Genomic DNA, 24,889 nt, shown 5'->3' with positions numbered 1-24,889 from the left:
GTGCATTTTCAGAGCCCGTCAGCGCCACCAGCTTGCATTGCGGCGAGTTTGGAACACCCTATTTTTGCCTATTGGCGTCACGTAGCACGTGATCTTATCCCTAGTTAGCCATTCGTAATAAGATCAGTGGGCGCGAATGATAAGCGACAAAGTGATAGAAGCTACAGGCGCGGTGGATTTTTTTTGTTCAAGTTTTCCTTGAGATATTCGGAAAGCAGAAATTTCGGCCTGTCTTTCTCTCAGACAGTTCAGTCATCCGGCCAAAGCTTAAGGACTGCCTGAGCGCCCATGCGACTTTTGACCTGGTGACTGCTTTCACACTCCTGACGATAATCGATCGAAAAGCGAATATTGCGCTGACCTGAGGAGCAACATCCATACGTAAGTATTAGATGGTTTGCTTTTATGTTAGGAAATACATAGATACATAATTCTAGACGCTAGTGTTTGATTGATTGATTGGTTGATTGATTGATTGCGTGGAATGTAACATCCCAAAACTACCACATGATTATGAGAGACGCCGCAGCGGAGGGCTCCGAAAATTTCGACCACCTGGGGTTCTCTAACGTGCACCCAAATCGGAGCACACGGGCCTACATCATTTTCACCTCAATCAAAAACGCAACCACCGCAGCCGAGATTCAATCCTGCGACCTGCGGGTCAGTAGCCGAGTACCTTAGCCACTAGACCACTGTGGCGGGGCTGATAGCAATATTGGACACAGCAGCGAAAACATCCCAGAATACCCTTTATCGTGTGTGCCGTGGTTTCTACGTGCTATTACGTTGTGTCCACCGTGGATGTTTTATTCATCGTCGAGACTGCCGTACAGCGCATGCCGTACAGATGTCACGTGTAGGTACGTAACGGCAACTACGATACTGAGAAAAAAGTCCAAGCGTTTTCTTTCCCTAAGATGATCAAGCAAGAAACGAGTTGATACGTGGAATCCTACGAAAGAATTACATACCAACTGCATAGGCACACGTCACGTACAAGGAGGGTGCGATGAAGCTCTTTGTATATGCTTCGTATAATACTTTGTATCCTTGGCGGTATTGGTTGCCAGAGATACATTGAAAATGAATCGCTCGCTGAACACATCGACTATATGCGGTAAAACATCGGTGATAAGAACCTCGCGGGGTCCTCAAAAATATTCGTATCATCTTCAATTCGTTATCACCTCGAAATACGCATAATAAGCGTTAAACAAAGGTTACGTTCTCGCTTATTGTTTCTTGGGGCCGTAGCGACGTCACGAACTGCTATGAATGATAACCAGTAAAGGTTTTAGACGTCAGCGATCACGTCAGCACTCGCAAACCCCGAACGCGTGTGTAATTTTTCTTTGTACGTTTTTCTTCATCACAACGCAGTACTGCGCAGAAAGTTGCCTGAAGAGCATTTTGCATGACGTAGATGAAGGACAGAGAATTTTAGAACCTCGGTTCTTTGTAGTTATTTTCTGACCACGGTGAGGTTGGGGATGTTCTTCGGGAGATTTATGGCTATTACCGAACAATCGGATAGTAGCGAAACGCCACTTGGGTCAGTTGGTAACGGTTCATTTCAAATACAAATAGTGCGGCGCAGTGCAGAGCAGGCGAGCGCGTCCCAAACAATCGTGCACGACATTTTGAGGACACGATTATTTGCCGAGACAGTCCGCTTCCTCCTTCGGTCCTCGCCTGCTTTTCATGGAATGTCCGTTGAGCGTGGACACGGCTTGCATCGACATGGCAGGTACGTGCGAATGTGGTACAACAACAGCAGCACGCGTCCACGCGTAAAGTAAAAAGAGAGAAAACAGTAGAAAATCACAAACCATGCCCTCCGTACCATATGGCTAACCAGCGAAGCTGCAACTTGTGCTCACATGCGGTTGCAGACGCCGCAGTTGAAGCCGCTCGAGGAACTCCTGTCGAAAGTGGGCGTCGGCCACGGCAAACACGATCATTGACGCTGCTCTGCTCGCAACGCCGTCTCCTCGGCTCGCGGTCGTTACATCCATTCCTAGGACAGATTTAGCTGAGCGTCGAAACAGCATTGCGGATGCAGCCTGCCATGGGAAATTCACTTGTAGGCTGCGTCCTCAGAGCTCGACTTAGCTCGGCGTCTTGATTAGCAGCATCCGCCCGCCCTTGGCGCATGCGTTTCGCTTCGCGATTTAACGCGGCCTGGAAGGCTGCCGTGTTCTCGGTACGCAGTTGCTGTTTGCGCTTGGCCACCTGTAGGCTTGCTGTCGAGCCGGAACTGGCCCGGCGAACACGATCTCCCTCGTATCTGCTATCGCCACTGTTCTTGGAAAGTTGACTGCTGTTCGGGTGTTCGTACGCCTTGTCTGTCTGTCTGTCTGTCTGTCTGTCTGTCTTTGTCTATCAGTCTTTGTCTGTCTTTGTCTATCAGTCTTTGTCTGTCTTTGTTTGTCTGTCTGTCTGTCTTTGCCTGTTTTTGTCTGTCTGTCTTTGCCGCTGGCTGTCTTTGTCTGCCTGTCTATCTGTCTTTGTCTGTCTGTCTTTATCTGCCTGTCTATCTGTCTTTGTCTGTCTGTCTTTATCTGTCTGTCTATCTGTCTTTGTCTGTCTGTCTTTATCTGTCTTTGTCTGCCTTTATCTGTCTGTCTGTCTTTGTATGTCTGTCTGTCTTTCTGTCTGTCTGTCTGTCTTTGTCTGTCTGTCTGTATTTCTGTCTGTCTGTCTTTGTCTGTCCGTCTTTGTCTGCTTGTCTGTCTTTCTGTCTGTCTGTCTTTGTCTGCCTTTATCTGTCTGTCTGTCTTTGTCTGTCTGTCTGTCTTTGTCTGTCTGTCTGTCTTTGTCTGTCCGTCTTTGTCTGTCCGTCTGTCTTTGTCTGTCTGTCTGTCTGTCTGTCTGTCTGTCTGTCTGTCTGTCTGTCTGTCTGTCTGTCTGTCTGTCTGTCTGTCTTGCAACGAGCACGAGCCGCCGCGGCCCACCGCGCCCGGCCATCCGCTGCATCCATGACCCACTAAAATTTCGACACGTACGGCGACGAACCAGAAGTCGGAGAGAGGCACTCGTTCCCCGCGCACCGAGGCATTTGTCTGTCTGACGGCGCGCACGAGCCGCGGCGGCCCTCCACGCCCGCCACTCCGCTTCGTCCCTGTCCCCTCAGTAATCCGACACGTACGGCAACGATCCAGGAGACTAAGAGAGGCAATCGTTCCCCGTGAACCCAGGCACAGCTCGCGCAGCAGCCAATCGGAGAGTAGCAGCACAGCGCCATCTAAAATAACGTCACTCAACTGCAGTTTGTATATACTTCTGTGAGACAGCGCCATCTATTATACTGCTCGATACTGCCGGTTACGCCTGACGCGGGACAAGATTAGACTAAGAGGACCTTAACTCCTAAAAATATTTCAAAGCCGGCCACTATCGCACACGAGCGTGAACGCATCCTGCTCTGGGACACAGCCGCTAGGTGAGACTGCGACAACACAGGTGCGGCGTAGCATAGCTGACGTCACTTCACGATGGACGCAGGCCTTGTCAACTATGTAGGTGGTGTTGACTGTGGCTGTGCTATGTGGGCTGCACTAGCTAGGCCCGGGCTAGAGGGTCTGTAATTCTTTGCGTGCCCCCTAGCGGCAAATGTCAGCGAACTTGGGAGGGACCACTGCCACCAACACAGCTCCCTCGGACGCTCTCAGTCGACGGTATTGTCCAAAACACCTGCTCCAGTGGCAGCTCCCTTTATAGATATGACTGCACAGATGTTACTACAAGCCACTTTAAAGGGGCACTAAATTCAAATAGCAGTCGAAGTCAGAGTGAAAGCTCAATGTATGACAACGTCTAGAACGACAATATCATCAACCGCAGTGCTCTACTTACTGAGAAATTAATGTAAATGGACGAGAACACATGCACTACGAGTAAGACATTCGCAAAATAATCCCGATGACGTCACACTTACCGCCTACAATAAATCTCTAGTAATCGAACTAGCTCCACTAAATAAAGAACTTTCTGTGCATTAGGAGACGTGATAAAATGCTGTCTGTTCAGTTCTGTTTTATTCATCAAAAAAGGAACCACAGGACGTTACTATGGGGAATGGCGTGAGTGGTCAAAAGATGCAATTTTTGTGTGGTTAAACTGTACAGGTCGTGCCATCTAGCGGGGCTCATTTGAACCATGCCCACGGGCCATCTCGGAGACCATGGCGGAAAATTTTTCAATTGCCACTGTTGCTGCTGTGGCTCCTGCTACTTTTGTTCTGGTGCTACTAGTGTCGGCGGCCACGCAGTAAAGCCGGGCAACGTTGTGTACGGCAACATGGATGTAAAGGGTTCCACTTGAGGCGGGTAATTTGAAGTGTGCTAACGCGATGCGGATCACAAAATGTAATTTTATTTCAAAATAAGCACGTCCTTGGCCTAAAAGTAGCACCACGAAGTTTCTGGACCGCTCTTTCAGCAATAAACATCGACTCAATCATCTTATTAGTGTCCCTTAAGTACTCGCTACGTACGGCGAGAGTGATATATGTGGGTCAAACACGTAATAAATGTTGATCTTCAGACACCGTTTATTAGAACTTCTCAATGTACAACGTCTTTCACCATGCTTTTCTCGTCTTGATCTCTTTTTAGGTGAGACACCAACATCATGAGAGCCTTTGCTTCGTTCGTGGTGCCAGTCGTCACAATACTGCGTGAATATGCATCTGCAATACTTACATTTTTTTTATCTTCCGACCACCTTCTTTTCTTGTTACTTGTCGACCAACCGCTGGTGTGTTAATAGCAATAGGAGCATAACGTCTCGAATGTTTTTAACCTGCGTTTCCAATTGTAGTTTTTCCGCCGTTTTCTACTCTACATTATTACAGACTTCCAGCTACCATATTTTTTTTTATTTCTGCACTACTAAAATCAATAAACCACTTGGCTGTAAGAGTGGCTATCTAAATTGCAGGGCCACCTTAATTAAAAAAGAAAGCGTTCGTTGCGACAGATAGTTCGAAAACTGTCGACGCGTAAAAACTGCTCAGTAACCACGAGCGCATGTCAGCAGACTGATCATGAGTCGACTCGGTCTCAGACCAAGCCGTGAGTCATAGTCTGAGCGAGTCCGGGTGAGCAATATTTGTTCAGTTTGAGTGCGAGTGAGTCCAGTAAATAAAAAAAAGAAACTTGGGGGACCCTTAAGTTTCGAGTTTTAGAATTGAATGCGACAGCAATAACTTGTCCCTATAGTGTGCACATGCACCACTTAGTGCACACTTCTGTTGTATGATGTTGGTCGAGAAGTTGAAATTGCGGATTACTGCAATTTGATTCGTAAAGTTGAAAGTGGCTAGTGTCATGGAAGCTTCCGCATATGGATGCATACTTTAATGCGCGTGAGATGTTTTCGAACTTGCTATGCAGCCACTACGTGATCTTAAGGGAATACGCGCAGTTACATGAGTGCATTTTTCTAATGGTTGGCCGACTTTAAATTATGAAGTCGTTGTGATAATCAAGTGTTGTGACCACTGATCGCTTGCGCCGCGCAATATTACTGCGACATTACACGTTGTATTGTGAAGCCTGTGCTCGTGTGTTTGGAGATGTGTGTTTAAACGCGTGTGCTTGTAAAGCATGAAAGTTATTTTGACTGCATTTACGACCGGAGCTCTTTTCACTGCATTCCCGAGCATAGGTGTCGTAGAACACCTGCTTGCTATTCGAACGGTTTGGGTTCGATCTTCACTGGGACCCGTAAATTATTATTACTTTATTTGCATCTTTCTAAATTTGTTGGACACGGGCGAATCAATGGTTATTCGTTCACAACCAACGACACCGAAGTCGACGCCTAAGTTTCGGTGAAACAAGCTCATTAACGCGATCGCGTTAATGAGCCCGAGTGAATCTGGTTAATGACAAACATTTCAGGGGGTCCGAGCCCGAGGGAAGGCTACGCGCGAATTGCAATGCGCTTTCAGCCACTCAGTACAAGCATAACAATGACTCAACGCAAGCAAAAACCACCGGTTCTTGGCGATATCTTAGTGAAATTCAACGAACTACGATTGATATAAGTTACGGCATACATCATGCGCGAACCGAACCATTTTGTTCTTAGAAATAATAATTTACACAGCGTCAACAGTCACTCGTCTCTCGGGGGCTTTGTTCACTTTGTGAACCCTGGCTGAATGGAAAAAGCGTGGAGACCAAACTGTTTTTGCCAACGACTATCGCATTGCAGATTCAGCCGTAAGCGGGAACTACATAACCGGAATAAAAGCGAAGCAGGACCATGGTGCCGTATACTATCCATTTGAGCCTGATACCACGTTCAAAATGCAGTCACCCATATTCGGATGGCGCCCATTCGAAGCTACTAATGGCGGCGTCAGTTACACAAAGGGTAAGTGAATAAGAGATGTTTGTGAAATCGGGAAGATTCTGGAAAGCCCTATTTTAGGCGCAATCTTGAAATACAGGAAGAGGGCAGAGTGGGTCAGGGAACAAACGGGTGTAAATGGCATCACAGTTGAAATCAAGAGGTTAAATGGACACAAGCCGGGCACGTAGCAAGTAGGCAGGATAAACGGGTAACTGAATAGATTCCAACACAAGGCAAGCGCGTGAACGGGGGACAGAAAATTAGGCGGGCAGATGATGTTAAGAAGCTTGCAGATGTAACGTGGCAGCAGAAGGCATAGGACCGGGTTGATTAACGGGTGATTTGCCCTGCAGTGGTTATGGTGGTGATTAGTATGTGTTGATTGATACGATACGCATAGCACGCAGATAGACAAAATGGCGGAAAAAAGATGGACGCTAGTATACTGTCTGCTAATTATTTTAATGAAATAGCAATCATCTCGGTCTCGCGCAAGGTTTGATTGAAACCCTGGGGAAGAGATCCAGCTTGTTTTCAGTAAATTGTTGAACTGCACTGAACCGATTTTGACGTAGTGAAAACTTTCATGTTAAGGATACATACGCGACACAATGTTCTAATCGGTTTACTTATTCAAGGTCCAATCGGCATCCATTCTCTAGCAACGACACTATGCTTCTCGTGTGACTTCACTATAATCATGTCGCTAATTACACACATGTATGGCCCCAATATACCTGTACTAAAATCAAAATCCTACCTCATGGCCTTTTATAATCAGCGCGATAGACCTATAGGCTTCCCAATTTCCCACATTGTTACCAATCATAGCAAGCTTCGCATTCGAGCTCACCCTCGGTGCATTTTCCCTTGTCTTACCTCATTTCTACATCTCAAACGAGAACCCAGAAAGAAATTCTGGCTGATGCTGTTAGTGACATTTCTCTGTTGGTTTTGCGTTCTTGCGAAAAGCAAGACATTTCTCTTCAAGGCCCCTGTCCCCTACTTTCTACTCTATCGTAAAACCAAAGCTTAGCACATAATATAAAACAGAGCACGTTTTATGTCGCGTATATTCTCTATTTACTATTATCTAAACACTATCATTGGTAAGACGTAGACAGCCAAGGGTACACCATACAAATAAGCAAATAAATGTTTCCGACAATATACGAGTGCATAGACAGAGACAAGTTTCGCGAAGCCCATGGAGGGTTAAGCTGAAATACGTGACGTTTGCCTCATTGCAGGCGAGCCTCCGCCGACACCTGCTACCTCCAGTCACGGTTTTCGGTCCAACGACACCACCAGATATGCAGAACGGTAACACTAGCTACGACAAAAGCCTTTACAAAAGCAGCCACCGTCGTGCCAAAGAAACAGTTTTTCTATGAAACATGGTTGGCGATAGAACGAACATGCCAATAACAGACCGATAAGAAATGCTAATTTTTTGTTTATTGAAAAAGTAAGGCGCACGCTCTAGGTAAAGGTCGGCAGAAGGCTACTCGTTACTACTAATGGCTGAAAAAGGCGGCCGAGAAATACTGATGTCGCATTTGAAGAACGGTTTGCTGTCCCCATCTTTAATTCAGGAAAGCCGGGGACAATACCCAGGTCTTAGTAAGAAGTGTGCCAGTGCCTAATTGACAATTTGTTTCATGCACTAGAACAATGTTGTCCTTCGGATCCGACCAACAAGAGAGGGGAAGGGGGGGGGGGCGATGAAGCCTTAGCTTTCAAATCGGGATTCCAGCGCATAAACTCCAGTGGCTCAGAGGTCGTGCTCTATGATTCAGTATTAGTACTGATGATGATAGCAGGAAATTAAGTGATGTGGGCGCTGCCATATTGACCATCGTGAGACATACCGGATGCTTAATTAACGCGCTTCCCTTCCTGCGCGTGCTGTGCTCCGTATATCGGTGAGTTTCTGATCACAGCAAGCGAACGTAAATGCTGCGCAGAGACTTGGCTGCGGTGACCATTGCGGACATCGAGCGAATCGCCAGCACCAAGCTTGAGCCGGGAGTCGGCTGGTACTACAACGGCGGTGCCGACCAGGAGGAGACCATTAAAGAAAACAAGGAGGCGTTTCGGAGGTGAGCAAGCTGACGACATCAAGGACCTCATGCACATGCCCTCCAGTGAAGCATAACTTGAAAAAGCAGCGTGAATATTGCCCCCCTAGAAGATGGAACCTCGTGGTATTTCTTATGACCAGTGAGATAAACCGTACATCTTCATTAAGCATACGCCAGAAATGTCGATTACCACAATCGCGCTACCCGCAGCTGACCCTTAATTTCATTTTATGTAATTTATTGATTTCCCATTACACGCAATATTTAATTCAAGGAGTGTACCACATACCTCCAGCTAAAAAGGCAGAAGTGATCAACTCGTTAGCTTTTTGCTATCGCACACGGTTCGAGTGTGCTTCCTTGGGCTTATTTTCAGGTTTTGTGTTGTTGAATGTTAGATATTGCTTTAGAGCTTTTCAGTGATGTTCACTGTAAGCATGGTAACATGCGAATGACCGTTTTATGCCGTTTGTTGTCCTCGCGATGTGATGCAAGCCTGCAGTCTTTATAAGGCGTGGCATTGCAGATTCATTGTGCGAGTATTTGATTACGCGTATATGCGTACTTTAAATGGCATCATTCGTTCCAATTCCTCACTCACTCACTCTTTCACCCACTCACTTGCTTTCACTACATCATCATCATCATCAGCCTGACTACGTGCACTGCAGGACAAAGGCCTCTCCCATGTTCCGGCAGGTAACCCGGCCCTGTGTTTGCTGCTGCCAATTTATACCCGCAAACTTCTTTATCTCATCTGCCCACCTAACCTTCTGTCTCCCCCTAACCCGCTTCCCTTCTCTGGGAATCCAGTCAGTTACCCTTAATGACCAGCGGTTATCCTGTCTACGCGCTACATGCCCGGCCCATGTCCATTTCCTCTTCTTTGTTTCAACTATGATATCCTTAACCCCCGTTTGTCCCCTAATCCACTCTGCTCTCTTCTTGTCTCTTAAGGTTACACCTACCATTTTTCTTTCCATTGCTCAGCTAGGAATAAGAGTTAATGGAGAATACCTTAGTAACCTGCGCTTCGCCGATGACATTGCATTGCTGAGTAACTCAGGGGACGAATTGCAACTCATGATTACGGTGTTAGACAGGGAGAGCAGAAAGGTGGGTCTTAAAATTAATCTGCAGAAAACGAAAGTAATGTACAACAACCTCGGAAAGGAGCAGCGCTTCGAGATAGGTAATACTGCACTTGAAGTTGTAAAAGACTATGTCTACTTAGGGTAGGTAATAACCGCAGAGCCCAACCACGAGATTGAAGTAACTAGAAGAATAAGAATGGGTGGAGCACATTCGGCAACCACTCTCATATTATGACAGGTAGATTGCCACTATCCCTCAAGAGGAAGGTATATAACAGCTGTATCTTGCCGGTACTTAGCTACGGAGCAGAAATTTGGAGACTTACAAAGAGGGTTCAGCTTAAATTGAGGACGATGCAGCGAGCTTTCACTACATGAAGCTTGTCAAATACGCAGGTTGCGCTTCAGGCCTCGCATGCTCGTGGACGTGTCTTGGGTGAGCACGGCGACGACACTGCTGGGTCAGCCCGTTTCCATGCCCTTTGGCTTTTCACCCTCGGCGATGCAGCAGCTAGCCCACCCCGACGGAGAAATCGGAGCCGCGCAAGGTCCGTCTCAGCTGCCCGCTTTCTTTCTGGTGCCATCGCGCCGAAATGCTGTACTGGCTGAACTTGATACAAGCAAGAACGTCGTGCAGCGCCTCTTCTTTCTCGCGACTTCTCGCGCTCTTTCGAGAATGTACGAGCGCGAACTCTACCGACGTTTCGACTCCCAGCAGCCTTGTTCAAAGAAAAACGTTAATTATGCGTTTGTAGCAAATACCTACAAATAATACCCCTACAGGCTTCCGAGAAAAAAAAATGCACGAATGACCACGAATTGATTGATGACGAGTGGGCGGAGCTATACATACGTCCTAAGGTACGTATCTACGTTGAAATGGTCGACTAGTATAAAGGCTCCGCGCTTTTAGGTTTTTTGCTTGTTCTACGAAAACTTTGATTGATATTATCTATTATACTTTTTTGTTGACAACGGACGAGCGCGGTACGAACCTGTGGTGATTCTCCTTGAAAAAAAAATTCTGCGGTCCTCCTCCGATTTCAACCCTATAGGCACTGAACCGAAAGCACTCGCTTCCTTTCATAGGCCTCTTTCCACCATGCGTACTTGCGCAGAAGTTACTTGTCGTAGACAGTGTCACCGCTGCTTAATTAAGAACATAGGTGTGTGCGTATAGGGACGAGGGTGCGGGAGTGGTGCCTCCTCTCCTAATCACCTTTGGGAAGGAGGAGAGGCAAAATCACCCTTACACAGTGGGATCTGTCCCAAAATTGTTTAAAGAGTAGGGTTGTGGCCCGTCAGGTTTCCGATCATAAAGGGGGCCGATGGCAGGGCGTTGTGCAACGCTTGTCATCGCCGCATTTTCATTTTTCTTTTCATCCAATGTGAAGCATATGTTGCCATTAGGACTCGTCCGACTTAGGTGAGGAAGAAACTTTGCCTCTTTTATGGACGACCTTACACACTCCCATGAGCAAGAATATTGTGCAAACAGTTCAACTCCGATCAATGTCTGCCTGCGTTCAATACTGTGCGGCCGGTCGGCGACACTTCTTACAAACCCTGCCATTCTCCGCAGCCGCCGAGGCAGCCGGCACATTGATGATCCTCAGTTCGATGAGCACCATTTCGCTGGAGGACATTCGGCTCCGCGCCCCTAACTGCACCTTGTGGCTTCAAGTGTACGTCTACAAGGACCGCGCCCTCACCGAGTCCCTGGTGAAGAGGGCCGCAGCCGCTGGCTTCTCCGCCGTTGTGCTCACAGCTGATTCGCCCGTGTTCGGCCAGAAGGTCATGGCCAACAAGTACCGATTCCACCTCCCCAAGCACTTGAGGTCAGCCCACCTATAGAGCGACACCTCTCTTTCACGATTTTTATAGTGAGTGCCCATATGGCTGTCATCTATGATCGTTCGGGATGGATGGGTAGGTGGTTAAAGCAACTTGTTGTTTGGCTAGTTGGTAGATCATGATTCATCTCCAAGACTAATTGACGCCCAAACACACGGCACAATCGCACACCCACAAACTTAGGAAGATACAAACCTATTTAAAAAAATGACCGCAGTTTCCCGTGTGGGAACACTGGTTAGGATGCGAAGCATATATGTTGCACTGCGATAAATGTGGTTTGTAATTTGCGACATGCGTGTGTGTTATGAGTGAACACGAGTGAACACGAGTGAACACGCACGCACGTATGCTGCAAAAGACGATGTTTATTGATGAGACGCTTTGGGTATTTTGAGCAAGAACCGTGGTCGGATTATGTTTGCCGTCGTGCGTTGCTCGTTTCAGCGAATGCCGCGACTCCATATAGTCGACCACCCAATCGTCCTTGATGATGTCGACGTTGAAGTCGCCAACTATCACGAAGGGTCGTCGTTGCGGTCGTTGTTTCGGGTATTCTTCCACAGCTTCGCCGACGTACTTCTCCACGGCGGCACGCGATGGGTTGGGCGCGAAGTACATCGTCATGACGTCGTCCCGACACTCGGTTATTTATAGCGGGCGCCGGCCCCGGCCCGCGCATCTAAAGGTCGCGCGGCGCGCGGAGGGGAGAAGCGAGCGCAGCGCGCGCTGTGTTGAGAGGAGGAAGGGATGCACAGATGGCTGGCCGAGGAGGAGGGGAGGCTACGGACGGCGACGGCGCATGACTAGCCCTAATATAACATGCTCCGCATGTAAAAAATCACGGGTTTAGAGCTGGCCGCTTGTCTGCGGCGACCTCATCTGCTTATGCTGTGACGGCCTCTTGCAGCTCTTCATCGGTGTACCGTACCAAATAAGGTCTCCCATGTTACTTCTGAGGAAAGTGGCAGACGCTCTCTGGGTGGGGAAAAACCCTCGCCTTTCCAGAAGACACTCAGACACCCAACACGTGTGCTGTGTGTGAATGTACCGTGTGTTTGTGCCCTAATCAGTTTTGGAAATGGTTGTACAAACGTCTACCTGTTTAAATCAACATCCACACTGGAATATATCACGCTTTCCCCATTACAGCACTCCGGAGACCTCCACTGGCCACCCTAATTGATAGCTACTAGTTGAACCCTTTGTAAATTCAGGTCAGCTCATTCTCGGATAGGCTCCCGTAAGCTCCCTCGGCATCTTGAGTATCATAAGCAATGTGTCTCTATCGTTTTTTTTTTACTGGGATCTCCGTGTTACGTGCCGCAACGCCAGCCTTCAATACTCATTCAAATTTACGAAATGCAACTTACCCAAACAAGGGCATGCATTAACCCGAAGTTATTTAAGCAACGTGTCGGAACAGACTAGTTGGTATTTCATAACAGCGACAGCCGCGCAGCTGGTCCGAATTCAGCAATTTTCGCGGAAGCGCATGCTCTGGTGCTCTTATGTTAGAGTTTCACAATATTGCTCGATGTTCGCACTTGTGGCTCCGCTTATTGTTGTGTTTTGGCGTTTCTTTCGAATAAAAGAATAAATCACTGAGAATTTCGTGAGCCTTTATTCGGATTGCTGAGCATAAAAGGTTAAGCTGGTGAAGTAGAACAGCTGAAAAGTTTCCTCAACTTAGTGCTGCGACAAAGCGGCTACAGGTCACACGAAGTAGAACAGAGATGAAAGAAAGAAGCCAAGACAAATCCATGTACTACGCAAAATACTATGCGTAGGGTATGATGTTTTTCTGCGTAGAGTGTTTAACAGGTGTGGGGGTGCTGACACCCCCTGTAAAGTTGTCTGCGCCGCGTGGCGCACGTGTCTCGGCCCAAGGCTTTGTTTCGGTGGTGACCACCGCCGGACGATAGATGGCGTTGTGTTCGCTTTGAGTACCACTGTTGGTAGAGTGGTAGCGCCGGTGGTGGCCCCTGGCAGAAGGCAGGCCTAGGTGGTGGGCGAGCGTTGAGCGAGTCTCTTGGCGCGTGGCGGCTGCCGCGAACGGTTGTCTGTAGCGTGGGTTCCCGGTGCTCGGCACCGCGGGCTTCGCGCCAGGGTCCCACGTGGAAAGTCGGGCGTTGGCGACGCCGCCTTGGGTATGTGTTAGTGTGTTGGGTGTGTTAGTGTGTGTTTATCATGTTATTGTGTGTTTAGTGTGTCAGCGGACGATATCGTCGTCTAAATTAGTTAATGAATGTATGTATGTTGGGTGCTTTGTACCGACCGCGTCTGCTGTGTCCGTTGACTCCAAGAGCGTGGCGTGACCAGGCGCTCGTTCGCCTCGCCGAGACCCCACACGGGGTAGCTTAATGCTCTCCCATAGTCGAGTACGTCGTAGTATGAATTGTCGAACTTTTTTTTCTGTTTTAAACACAGGCAGGTTGAAGCGCAACACGTTGCAGTAATCATAGCCACTAGTACTAGAGCTCCCTCTAGTGCACTTATACTCTACGCCTCTGGTGTTCTCGTACGTCTGGACGAAAGGTTTGGTTGTAGATTGGATGCCCTGCGTATTTCTTCAATCTTTGCTACTCGTCTTCACGAGTGCTGCACCAATCGGAAGACGAGCCCCTTTTCCCAAATAGCTCAGTTCTGACGCAGACTTCATCGCTCAGGTTCGGCACGTTGGAACGCTCCCTCCCCTCGGCCACCGCGGAAAGCCACGCCGACTTCGACGAATTCGTGGACGACCTCATTTCGCCCAGTGTGACTTGGTCGGACGTCGCCTGGCTGCGAGAGGTCTCCGGGCTTCCAGTCGTCGTGAAGGGCGTCCTCAGTCGTGAGTCGTTCCTCGATTCTATTTTTGAGCGCCCTCGCCCCAAACTCGAGGTGTACTTGTTGTCATTTGTCCAAAGGTACGCTCCTGGTACGTCACCACTCACTTTGAAAAATTTTGTGACCGAGATGTTATTTCACGTAGCTTGACATTTTCTTTTTGATGCGCCAGTTGTGAGTTAGCGTAAGCGTTGCCTGCGTTTTGGCATCTGTCTCGTATGTACCACGTTATACTTCAACCTTTTAATATGCGCCAAATAGCCAAGAGTTGTGCCACAAAACTTCTCAGTTGGGGGCGAGTTCGTTCTTTGCGGAGCGGCGGAGTAACAGAATAAACACACACCGACAAGAGAGACGACACGGACACATAATCACTTCTGTCCCTCGTCCGCCGCAATGGAGCATTGGTTAAGGTACTCCGCTGCTGACCCGAAGGTCGTGGGTTCGATTCCGGGGTCACGGCGGTTGCATTTCGATGGAGGCGAAATGTTAGATGTGCGCGTACTGCGTGATGGCAGCGCACGTTAAAGAACACCACATAGTCGAAATTCCCGGAGCCCTCAACTACGGCGTCTCATAAACATATCGTTTTTTAGGACGTAGAACCGCAGATATTATTTATCCTTGCCGTCTCTCTTGCGACCATGTGCTCTTGCTGCCACACTCTCGCTCTATAAAAGTTGTACTCTTCTGGAACAGTGTTTACGGCAATGCGGAGCGCCTTGATAGTCTTGACGTGACAGATGAAGATAGGTCCTCAATATAAAAAAAGCCGGAATGTACACATGTTATCTTCTGTTCTGTGCCATTGTAGCGGAAGCTGCCGTGCAGTGTTACGAGAGCGGAGCTGCGGCCATTATCGTGTCCAACCACGGAGGACGACAGCTGGATGGGACACCGGCTACGGTACGTCGTTTCCTAGAGTACTCAAGAGTACAAGCTAAGTTGTGTCACTTCTCAAGTGAGAGCACTTAAAGAGACTGCTGTTTTATGGTACGTTCTGAGCTTTACGGTTCTCGGTGACGCACAACATATGTGAAGCACATACAAGATACGCAGCTAGGTGGCTGCGATGACCATATACGCATCTAGGGAACGCTTTAGGAGCCATAAGCGGTTCCAGTGCCGTACATTACAACAGAACCTCATGATGACTGTCCTCAAGCGTCGCATCAAGTGCAGCGGCCTTCGCGCGTATCTCGTAGATCGACGTCCTGCCCGAGATCGTGGACGCCGTGGGCGGTCGCCTCGAAGTCTACCTGGACAGCGGAGTGCGCACAGGAGCCGACGTGGTCCGCGCCCTAGCTCTCGGCGCTCGAGCAGCCTTCGTCGGCAGACCCGTACTCTGGGGGCTCGCCTACAACGTAAGTCTACGAACGCTCACGAAAGTTACAAAAAAAAAATTGGTGGAACCTTGAACTTCGCCTCCAACCCCCGTATTCTAGAACGCCCGCCCGTTCACTCAACGCTCCACCTTCACTTGAAAAAGCCTACGGAAGCGCCATCTCTAGGCAGGGAGAGTCGCTGCATATCAGTGGTAATTTGCTGCTATTCTTGAGTAGCGCAGTGTCATTTTCAGCCGAGCAGCGGCGCAATGCGCAATTCTGTCAGGTGAAGGGTGAAAGTCGAGCCGAGGAGCGTTTGTGAATGCAGGGGTTAGAGTTGAACGCGATAGCGAAATCCGGCCCCCAGTGCACCCTTCAACCGCTAAGTGCATACTTGTTCATATGTTTTGTTACATACACACGCACACACAAACAAACACGAACTCAGACCAGCACTCGCTGTCATTGCCAAATGGGCTCCTTTTCGTCGTGACACCTGTCGAGCAAAATACGTTAATAGGGCCCTGAAACACTTTTTCAAGTAACCACGGAATGAATTCACTGGAAGAGCTTATTGCCTCACGAACTCAACGCCGCAAAAATTTTAAAAATCCGTCCAGTGCGAGTGGAGTTACAAAGGTTTGTCGCATGCTGCAATTGCATTATCTCTTTCATCGTCCCGACCTAAAGCGCTGAAAGCTAAGCAGTGAGGGGTGGCAGGGAAAAGAAACTACCGCCTCGTGACCTTGAGCCCTTCCCCCCCCCTTTTTTTTTTCTTCGAACGCGTGGCTTTTTCAATGTGATCGCACGCGCACGCGTGGACAAGTAGCGGCCTCCCGCGGCTATCTAGGGAACTTGATTTTTCGGTCACAGACGCACAGACGATTTTTTTCGCTCACAACCCGGCGGCGGGCTCTCTGCGACACGAGCTCTCTAACGCTATCGCATTAAAACGAGCGCGAGCAGGCGCAGCACACCGAGAACACTTTCCCGAATAGCCCTGCTAAAGGTGGCTCAGATCACAATAGCTTAAGAGTTAGCTTGAGTCTACCTTCACTAAAAAAAAATTGACGGGATAAACCTATGTAAAACTTAGCGAAGGGGCTCCAGCCGACTACTTGGACGAGTACAGAAAGGACACCTCTGGCATGTCGTCTTTCTTTTTTTTTTTTTTATTTGTCCAAGTAGTTGGCTGGAACCCCCTCGCTTTGTGCAGCCAACAAGCTCAAGCAAGCGCAATTTGACGTAAAGCTGAACAGCCACTGCCCAACTAACAGGAAGTTTTGCAGTGGCAGTAGAGATTCTATTTAGCTGCTTATAAATCTTTAGAAGTAAACGCTACGGTCCTTAGAATTACTTATGTATGCCTTTTCTAATAAAAGACGCACATGCAGAATATATACGTGTTGTTATGGTGCCTCAGATATGCACAACTATATTTGTCAGTCGCACAAGTATTAACGCTGAATCTTGAGCAACATTGGTGGGCGCTGCGGATGGGGTCGGCCGTTTGGGGTATCGGCTGGTGATGTTTAGAGTACCTGTTAAGGATGGACAAATAGACAAATGTACAGACAGACAGACGGACAGACAGGCAGACGGACGGACGGACGGACAGACCAACGGACAGACGGGCGGACAGGCGGACGGGCGGACAGACAGACAGACCAAAGTTTTTGCGTCGAAGGTCCCCAAGAAAGATCGCCTTTAAAAACATCGCACCATGATATTTTTTTACTAAAGGAAAAGGGGGGGGGGGGGGTGCTTCTCGCGGTTGCGAAACGGCTTCCTTCCGCGCACGCCATTTAGGCTGCGTTAGGTAAGGAGCACTGGAAGATCGACCAGAACTTAGCGCAATCTATGTAACCACGATTTCTGAAATCCAAAGCTAAGCACGCGACGTTGTTGATCTCGACGCGACGGCTCACACTGTATTGACACGAGCCTTCGCAATACACGCTTTCCCAGACGAGCGGGTCATTCACGGCTGTTACACGTGTGGTGTCAACTTCATCCTGCACAATCATCTAGTACTCGATCCACATATTTTTTCTTTACTTAGTAATAAGCTCAAGCTCGCGTCGATCAGTGTTCAGCTAACTCGCAAGGTTTGTGAATTTGCTCGGAATGAAGATCGTAGATGCTTACTCACTCGGAATAAACCTTCGAGATCCCTATTCTTTCTTCCATCAAACGCAGTAATACGAATATATCGGCAGAAGAATGAATGACACGCCGGCGTACAATTACGTGTTGCATAATTTTCAGCCACGCGGGCCGATTCAAGTGTGTTTTTCCTAATAGGTTGGTCGGAAATGCAGCGCGGTGACGAACAACTCAATTCTTCCGTGACTGCAACAGTCAGAAACCACTGTTCTTGTATTTCTTTACACGGGCCAATCGGGAGTTTCAAAGTGTCCTATAATCATCGCACAACTTCGCCGCTCGTTTCCTGCACAGGGCAAGAAGGGGGTGAGCACTGTTCTTGACATCTACCGATCGGAGCTCGAACGGACACTCAGGCTACTAGGTGAGTGTTTATCAATTTTATCTATGGAGGCCACAGTTCGTTACTTCCCGCCTAGATCCGCGGGAGGAAATTACGTAGAGCATTTTCCTTGATGAAGTACTCATCCGCGTCAACATGCGATTTAAAGACGACTAAGCGAAACCAAACGATAAAGCAACCCGCGTAATCTTCAACGCCAAAACCCCATTTATACCCTTCAGTCGCTCGCTGTGATGCACCATTTACGAACTTGTGAAATGAACGTATACCATGTTTCGAGGACACTCGGTATTACATTCCAAGAAATAAAATGAAGTAATGTGTAGTTTTCTGTGAGTTTCAGCAACGAATTGTAATTGGAACGCACTTCAAAACGTCATTGTTCTGTAGCAATGCATGTTCCATTTTGACACAAAACGAATGAAATCATAGGCTCCAAATGTCTGTGGAATCAGTTTTTCGTAACATTCATTTAGAGAAAATAACTTTTGACGCTTCCTCTGGAACGCAACATGTCAGACGACCCACAAGACATCGTAGTGCCTTCAACAAAGCGATTTGCTACGGTTATAAGAGGCACACTGACTTGGCAGAAGCTTTAAGTCGTCCAATGAGAACTACGCATCTTGGTCTCTTTTGACCGCAACTTCACAGAACTAGCATAAACAAGTTGCGAAAACAAGCGTGCCCAGGTCACTCAGTGCCTTGACCATATATCACACCAAAATGTTGCGATTGGGCTACGTAGATTCTGAGGCTTCAAGGCTGACGCTTCACCAGTTGTGGACGGCATTCGTGATACCCGGTCATTGTACAGAGGCACTATAGCTTTCTTCGACAAGAAGCCTGAATTCTTGCGTAGCCCGAACTTCATCGCAGCTTTAGCGGCGCCCAAATATTATTTCGCTAATAGTGTTAAAAACGTTTCCGCGGGCGACTTGTTTGGAATCTCTCTGGCAATAAACTCATCTTCCGGATAATGTAATCTTGATGTTTAAAATCACATCAGGGTTTTCCTTATTAAGCAATACAGAGCCACCATTCAGAGACGCATTGGTAATTCATGAGCAAGATAATCCAGAACGCGATCTAATGTGAAGTGTGAAGGTAAAATATACAAGGATCCACACAACGACGTGTTGGAACTTTTACAGTATCTGCAATCTCTACATTACCTCCATCACCATTATCTTGATTTTGATTTGATTTGATTTGATTTGATTTAATTTATTTCAGACAACCCGTGTACACAGTTTGCCTAGGGGATCGGCGTAAAGGCAAAGAAAGCCTGACAAAGCGCCAACCCCCTATGTACACACATACATAAGCAGTACAAAATTGAAATTGAGATACATACAATATCAAAAAACATTTACAATTTTTTTTTTTTTTTTTTACATCAAGCCAGTATTAACAAAGAAATGAACAGCAATTATGAATTAGCACACAAAGAAATAATAAGAGACTATTTACGCACAACAAACAGGCAGACAAAAGCAAAAAAAAAATTCATAAAGTCACAGCAGCACATAAAAGTTACATAAAATATAATGAATCGAAAGAGGTATGAGAATCTGTTTGAGTTTTTAGAAGGAATGTGTGTATCTTCTTTTTGAAAACATAAATGGAGGAACTTTGTTCAATTAATGCCATCACAGTGGGGTGTTCATTAAGAAAGTGGGGAATTTGGTAAGTTAGTTTTTGTGTACCGTAATTTGTACGAAGCGTGTCTTTCTTGAAACTAATGTGTCGTAAATTATGACTGTGGTCACGCTCGTGATACTTCCTAAAAAATTCAATTCGATTAGATTTAACTTCACGATATATAATCATTGCTAATTTTTTATATCGGATATTATTAATGACTAGCAGTCTATGTTTTTCGAAAAAAGGGGCTGTGTGCGAACGAAAAGGTAGAAGTTCAATTAATCGCACAGCTCGTTTTTGTAATAGATATAAATTTTTGAGGTTAGTTTTTGTCGTCGTTCCCCAAATCAGAAGACAATAGTGAAGGTGCGAATGTATGGTTGCGTAATAAATCTGTCTTTTTAACCATACTGGTAATAGGCTGCGCAACGTGCATAGTATGCCAACTGCTCGAGAGATGTTTTTTCGCAAGTAATTTATATGCACAGACCAATCTAAATATTCGTGAAAAAAGACACCGAGAAATTTAAGAGACGCAACGCGTTCAATAGGCTGTCCCTGAAAGCTAATAATATTCTTACTAGTGTATGTTTTGTTACGAGGTCTAAAAACAACAAATTTTGTTTTTTTAGCATTTAGATTTAACCTGTTGGCCCTAAGCCATGTAGATAAGTTTTGTAGCCAAATATTCGCTTTCAACATAAGGTCGTCAATATCTGGCCCACAGAAGAATACATTCGTGTCATCGGCGTACAAAATAATGTCAGGTGTAAGAGGTATGTTAACTATATCATTTATGTACATAATAAACAAGAGTGGGCCAAGGATTGACCCTTGTGGCACGCCGCATGTAATTTTACCGAATTCAGATTTCGCATTACCAATGTTGGTGTATTGCACACGGTTTTCTAGGTAACTTTTTACAATGTCTAGAGCTATACCTCTGACACCGTATCTGGATAGTTTGAGCAGTAAAACATCATGCTTAACGGAATCAAATGCTTTTTTAAAGTCAAGGAAAAGCCCTACCGTGAATAGTTTTTTTTCTATGTTGTCAACTATTTTATCTTTAATATCGAGTAATGCCATTTCTGTGGATTTTTTCTTTTGGAAACCATATTGGTTTTTTACGATAATGTTTTTTTGCTGAAAAAAATTAGTAAGCCTGAAGTTTATAGCTTCTTCAATAACCTTGGAAAACATAGGTAAAACAGAGATTGGCCTATAGTTACCGAGATCGTTTTTATCTCCTCCTTTAAAAATAACTGATACCTTTGCAATCTTCAGTTCGTTGGGAAACGTTCCAGAGCTTAGAATAAGATTGCATATGTGCGATAGAGGTAAACAGATAGCATGAGCAACTACTTTAAGAGGAACTGCCTTCAATTCATCTACACCACAGGCACTGTTGCTTTTTAACTTTTTTAACAAGCCGCATATTTCTTCCGGTGTAGTAGGATACATATAAATTGTTGAATCTGAGCTGTTCATGTAAGAAGTGCAGCTGATATCATTTGTCGGTGAAGACGTGCAAACACCTGCCTTTAAAAAATGCTCATTAAACTTGTTTGCCAGCGAACTACCCGTATATGATACGCCCTCAATCAATATTTCCGATATTACGTCTCTTTCGTTTTTATTTCGTAGTTCATTAACGCAATTCCACACTTTCCTGGAATCGTTAGCAATGCTAGTAAACTTAGCCTCGTAATACAAGTTACGTGCTTGTTTAATATCAGCTGCTAATTTATTTCTCATTTTTTTGTATTCAGCTAACTGATCAAGGTTCTTTGTTTTTATAAACAATGCAAATAGTTTATCACGGGTCTTTATTCTCTTCAGTAAAGAGGCATCAATCCATGGTTTTCTCGATTTTTTATGTTTTTTAAGCTGTTCTAAGGGAAATACAGTGTAATAGAGTTCTTTTAATGTTCTAATAAATAAGTCATAGGAGACGGTAGGATCAGTTATCTGCAAGACAGGCTCCCAGCTAGTTCCTTCAACCAAATGTTTGAAATAATTAACCCTTTCTGCAGATATTTTTCTTAAAAAGATAGGTGGCTGTTTGCGTTGGTTGTGTTGAGCCATGTGAGGCGTAAAAAAGATGAAGAAGGGCAAATGATCACTTATGTCTGATATTAACACTCCGGCATCAGATTGACCAATTTCATAATTTGTAAAACAAACGTCTAGCAAAGTTTCAGATTTGCTCGCTATTCTTGTGGGTACATCAATGACATTTTGACAGCCAAAACAAAGAAAAACATCAAGTAGCATCTGTGCAGGTGACTCCACAGAGAGAAAGTTTATATTCAGGTCTCCACTAATTATTATAGGTAGACCAACGTATGAACAGTGCTCTAAAACACGCTCTAGAAATTCAATAAATTTTGTTACAGAACCGTTTGGAGGCCTATATAGAACGGCTAGCATTGTGTTAAAGCACTTCACAAGCAGACATTCATAGTGAACATCAATGATTGAGTATTCTGGAATAACTTCATAATTAAAGTGGTTTTTAATGTACACAGCAACGCCTCCTCCTCTTTTTTTAGGTCGTGATACTGATATGCAGTTGTATCCCGAAAAGTATACAGCGGGGCAGTCATTGGAAAACCAAGTTTCGGTGAATGCCAATACGTCAAACTCATGATCTAAGTTGTCTAAAAAAAGGTTAACAGAATCATGTTTATTTTTTAAACTTCGTGTGTTAAGGTGAAGCAAAGAGAATCGCTTGGTGCCACGTAAGGCCTTGAGACGCCTAAATGAATCAGCATCATGGTATTTTGTGTTGTCGTGAGCAGCCATATGCTTATATGGCGTACGAAAAAAAAGTGTCATTTTTAGAGTTATCTTATATGGTCGAGGTCACTGGCTGTCTTAATCCGTATTACTCTGTCCCGTTCACTGCGCCGAACGAAGAATTTTCCGTCCTTGACCCAGGCGAATTGATATTTCATTTCCCTTGCCTTTGTTTTCATTTGCCAGAACAACCGCTTATTCTGTGCAGTCAAGTTTTCATTGATGAAAACCTTTGAATTCTTTTTTCGTAGCTCGCCTCTTTTTGCAAGCCAAGCGTCACGAGTACACCGGGCAGAAAAACGCACGATAATAGGCGATGGCTTATCACCCCCGTCTGTGCCTGCTCTAGTGCGCAGTCGGTGGGCGGCTTCAATATCCTTTCCAGATAATTTTGGAAGCTCCAGTTCATCAGCCAAAAGATTAAGTTTTTCTATTACTTTTTCATTAGTTTGTTCGCCTAGTCCATGGATTTCCAGGTTAAGGCGTCTGCTGTATTGATCAAGGTTATTAACTTCTTGCTTAAGCATTTCTACTTCATTATTGTTAGTCTGCGTTTCAAGTTTTTCCACTCGCTTTCTTAAATTGCTCATATCAGTACTCTGTCGCTTCATTTCGGCAAGCACGTCATCATACTTGCTTGACATTTCCTGTAGTGACCTTTCAATACCACATACAGTGTCAGCAACACCTGCCAGAGCATCGACTTGCGATTTCATTGAAAGAAGTAGTGATAATTTCTTCTGAATTTCGCCTATTTCTTTTGCGAGGTTCATTTCCTGCTCCACAATTTCTAGTTCAGCACACTTGCTGCTTCGAGCTTTCGACGTTTTGCAAGTTGCACAGCTCCACGAGTTCTTCGCCGCTGCATATTTCTTTTTATATGCCGATTCTGTTACTCCTGAACATGCACCTAAATGATACGTAGATTTACACTCTAAACATGACAGGTATGGTGCGTCCCGCAAAACTTCATGACAAGAAATGCAGGTGTCGGTCATGTTACTCAGCAGCAGTGGCAACCGCGTACTCAACCAGGATATGTCAAATTTTACATACAGATGAGCACCAACCTGGGAAAAGGAAGACGATTTGCTTTAGTAGCCAGTCGACGAGCCTCACGGTGCCACCACTGCTGAATGTGTGTGACAGGACACACGATGTCTTCTTCTTTTTATACGTTCTCGGTGATGACGTCAGGCTTGTTATCCAACGTTTGTGCCACTGGTCGTCGCACCGATGGATGGTAGCACCGATGTTTCTTGATAGACGTCGATTCCTGGGAAAAGGAAGACGATTTGCTTTAGTAGCCAGTCGACGAGCCTCACGGTGCCACCACTGCTGAATGTGTGTGACAGGACACACGATGTCTTCTTCTTTTTATACGTTCTCGGTGATGACGTCAGGCTTGTTATCCAACGTTTGTGCCACTGGTCGTCGCACCGATGGATGGTAGCACCGATGTTTCTTGATAGACGTCGATTCCTGGGAAAAGGAAGACGATTTGCTTTAGTAGCCAGTCGACGAGCCTCACGGTGCCACCACTGCTGAATGTGTGTGTATGTACCGCTTAGAGGTATCTTTATAGAGGTATCCTTAAACATTCTCCAAACTTCTCCACTTCTCTAATTCTTCTCCAAACTTCTCCAGTTCTAAACGTCCTCCAAAACTTCTCCAAATTTCATATGCGTGAGAACGATACAAGAAATCTGACTGGGAAAACTATTTTAACTTCAACCAATGTATTTGCACATATACTTTGCATTGGTTGTAACTAAAATGGTTTTCGCAGTTTACCTACGCAACTGAAAGGACATCTGTCGAATGTTTACATTCAAGTAAATCAGCTAAGGCTTCGGCCAAGATACCATGCAGATATAGTCAAGCGGTACATACGCATAAGCACATAGACTAAGCTCCGCGGCAAAAACGTCACCACAGTTTCCCCTGAGGAAGGAACCAAGTCGGTTTCAAAACGTCGGGTTCTTACCTACTTTGACGTACTTCACTTCAACTGGAGTTGAAATAGTTTTGCCAGTTTACCTACCCAACGAGGCAGACGTCTGTGAAATGTTTGCATTACAGTCAAGTGATCTAAGCGTATAAAACAGAGCATGTCATATAACAACCACATCATGCGCAGGGTGTGTCGACGTAACGGAACTAACTCCCGAGTTCGTCGTGCACAAGAACTACTTCTGGTCACCTCACTGCCGACAGAGGCGGCGCTTTCCATCACAAAGGGAAGTCCACACAAACGACTGGCCGGAGTGGACCGCTCTACAGCGGGCCGATGACCACAAGACAAGCTTGCAGCAGCAGAGCCACAAGCGCCGGATCATGAACCCCAGTCGGGAAAATTCACAATTCAAAACTTATTAA

The 24,889-nt window shown here is 46.1% G+C and overlaps 1 protein-coding gene across 1 annotated transcript; it reads left to right on the top strand.

Moving 5' to 3' along the window:
* The first annotated feature begins 238 nt into the window (after nt 1-238).
* Nucleotides 239-24,889, top strand: LOC119179425 (uncharacterized). The gene is made up of 12 exons (XM_037430492.2): nt 239-381; nt 4,620-4,681; nt 6,226-6,387; nt 7,617-7,689; nt 8,334-8,468; nt 9,941-10,092; nt 11,127-11,382; nt 14,068-14,231; nt 15,042-15,133; nt 15,433-15,591; nt 18,013-18,082; nt 24,651-24,889. Exons 2-12 carry the CDS (start codon nt 4,636-4,638, stop codon nt 24,887-24,889), a joined length of 1,548 nt encoding a protein of 515 aa, XP_037286389.2. The 5' UTR covers nt 239-381; nt 4,620-4,635.

This window comes from Rhipicephalus microplus, chromosome 7 (genome assembly GCF_043290135.1).
Source record: "Rhipicephalus microplus isolate Deutch F79 chromosome 7, USDA_Rmic, whole genome shotgun sequence".
Classification (NCBI taxonomy): Eukaryota; Metazoa; Arthropoda; class Arachnida; order Ixodida; family Ixodidae; genus Rhipicephalus; species Rhipicephalus microplus.
The sequence above is the reverse complement of the archived record's forward strand: the minus strand, read 5'-3'. Positions and strand labels throughout refer to the sequence as shown.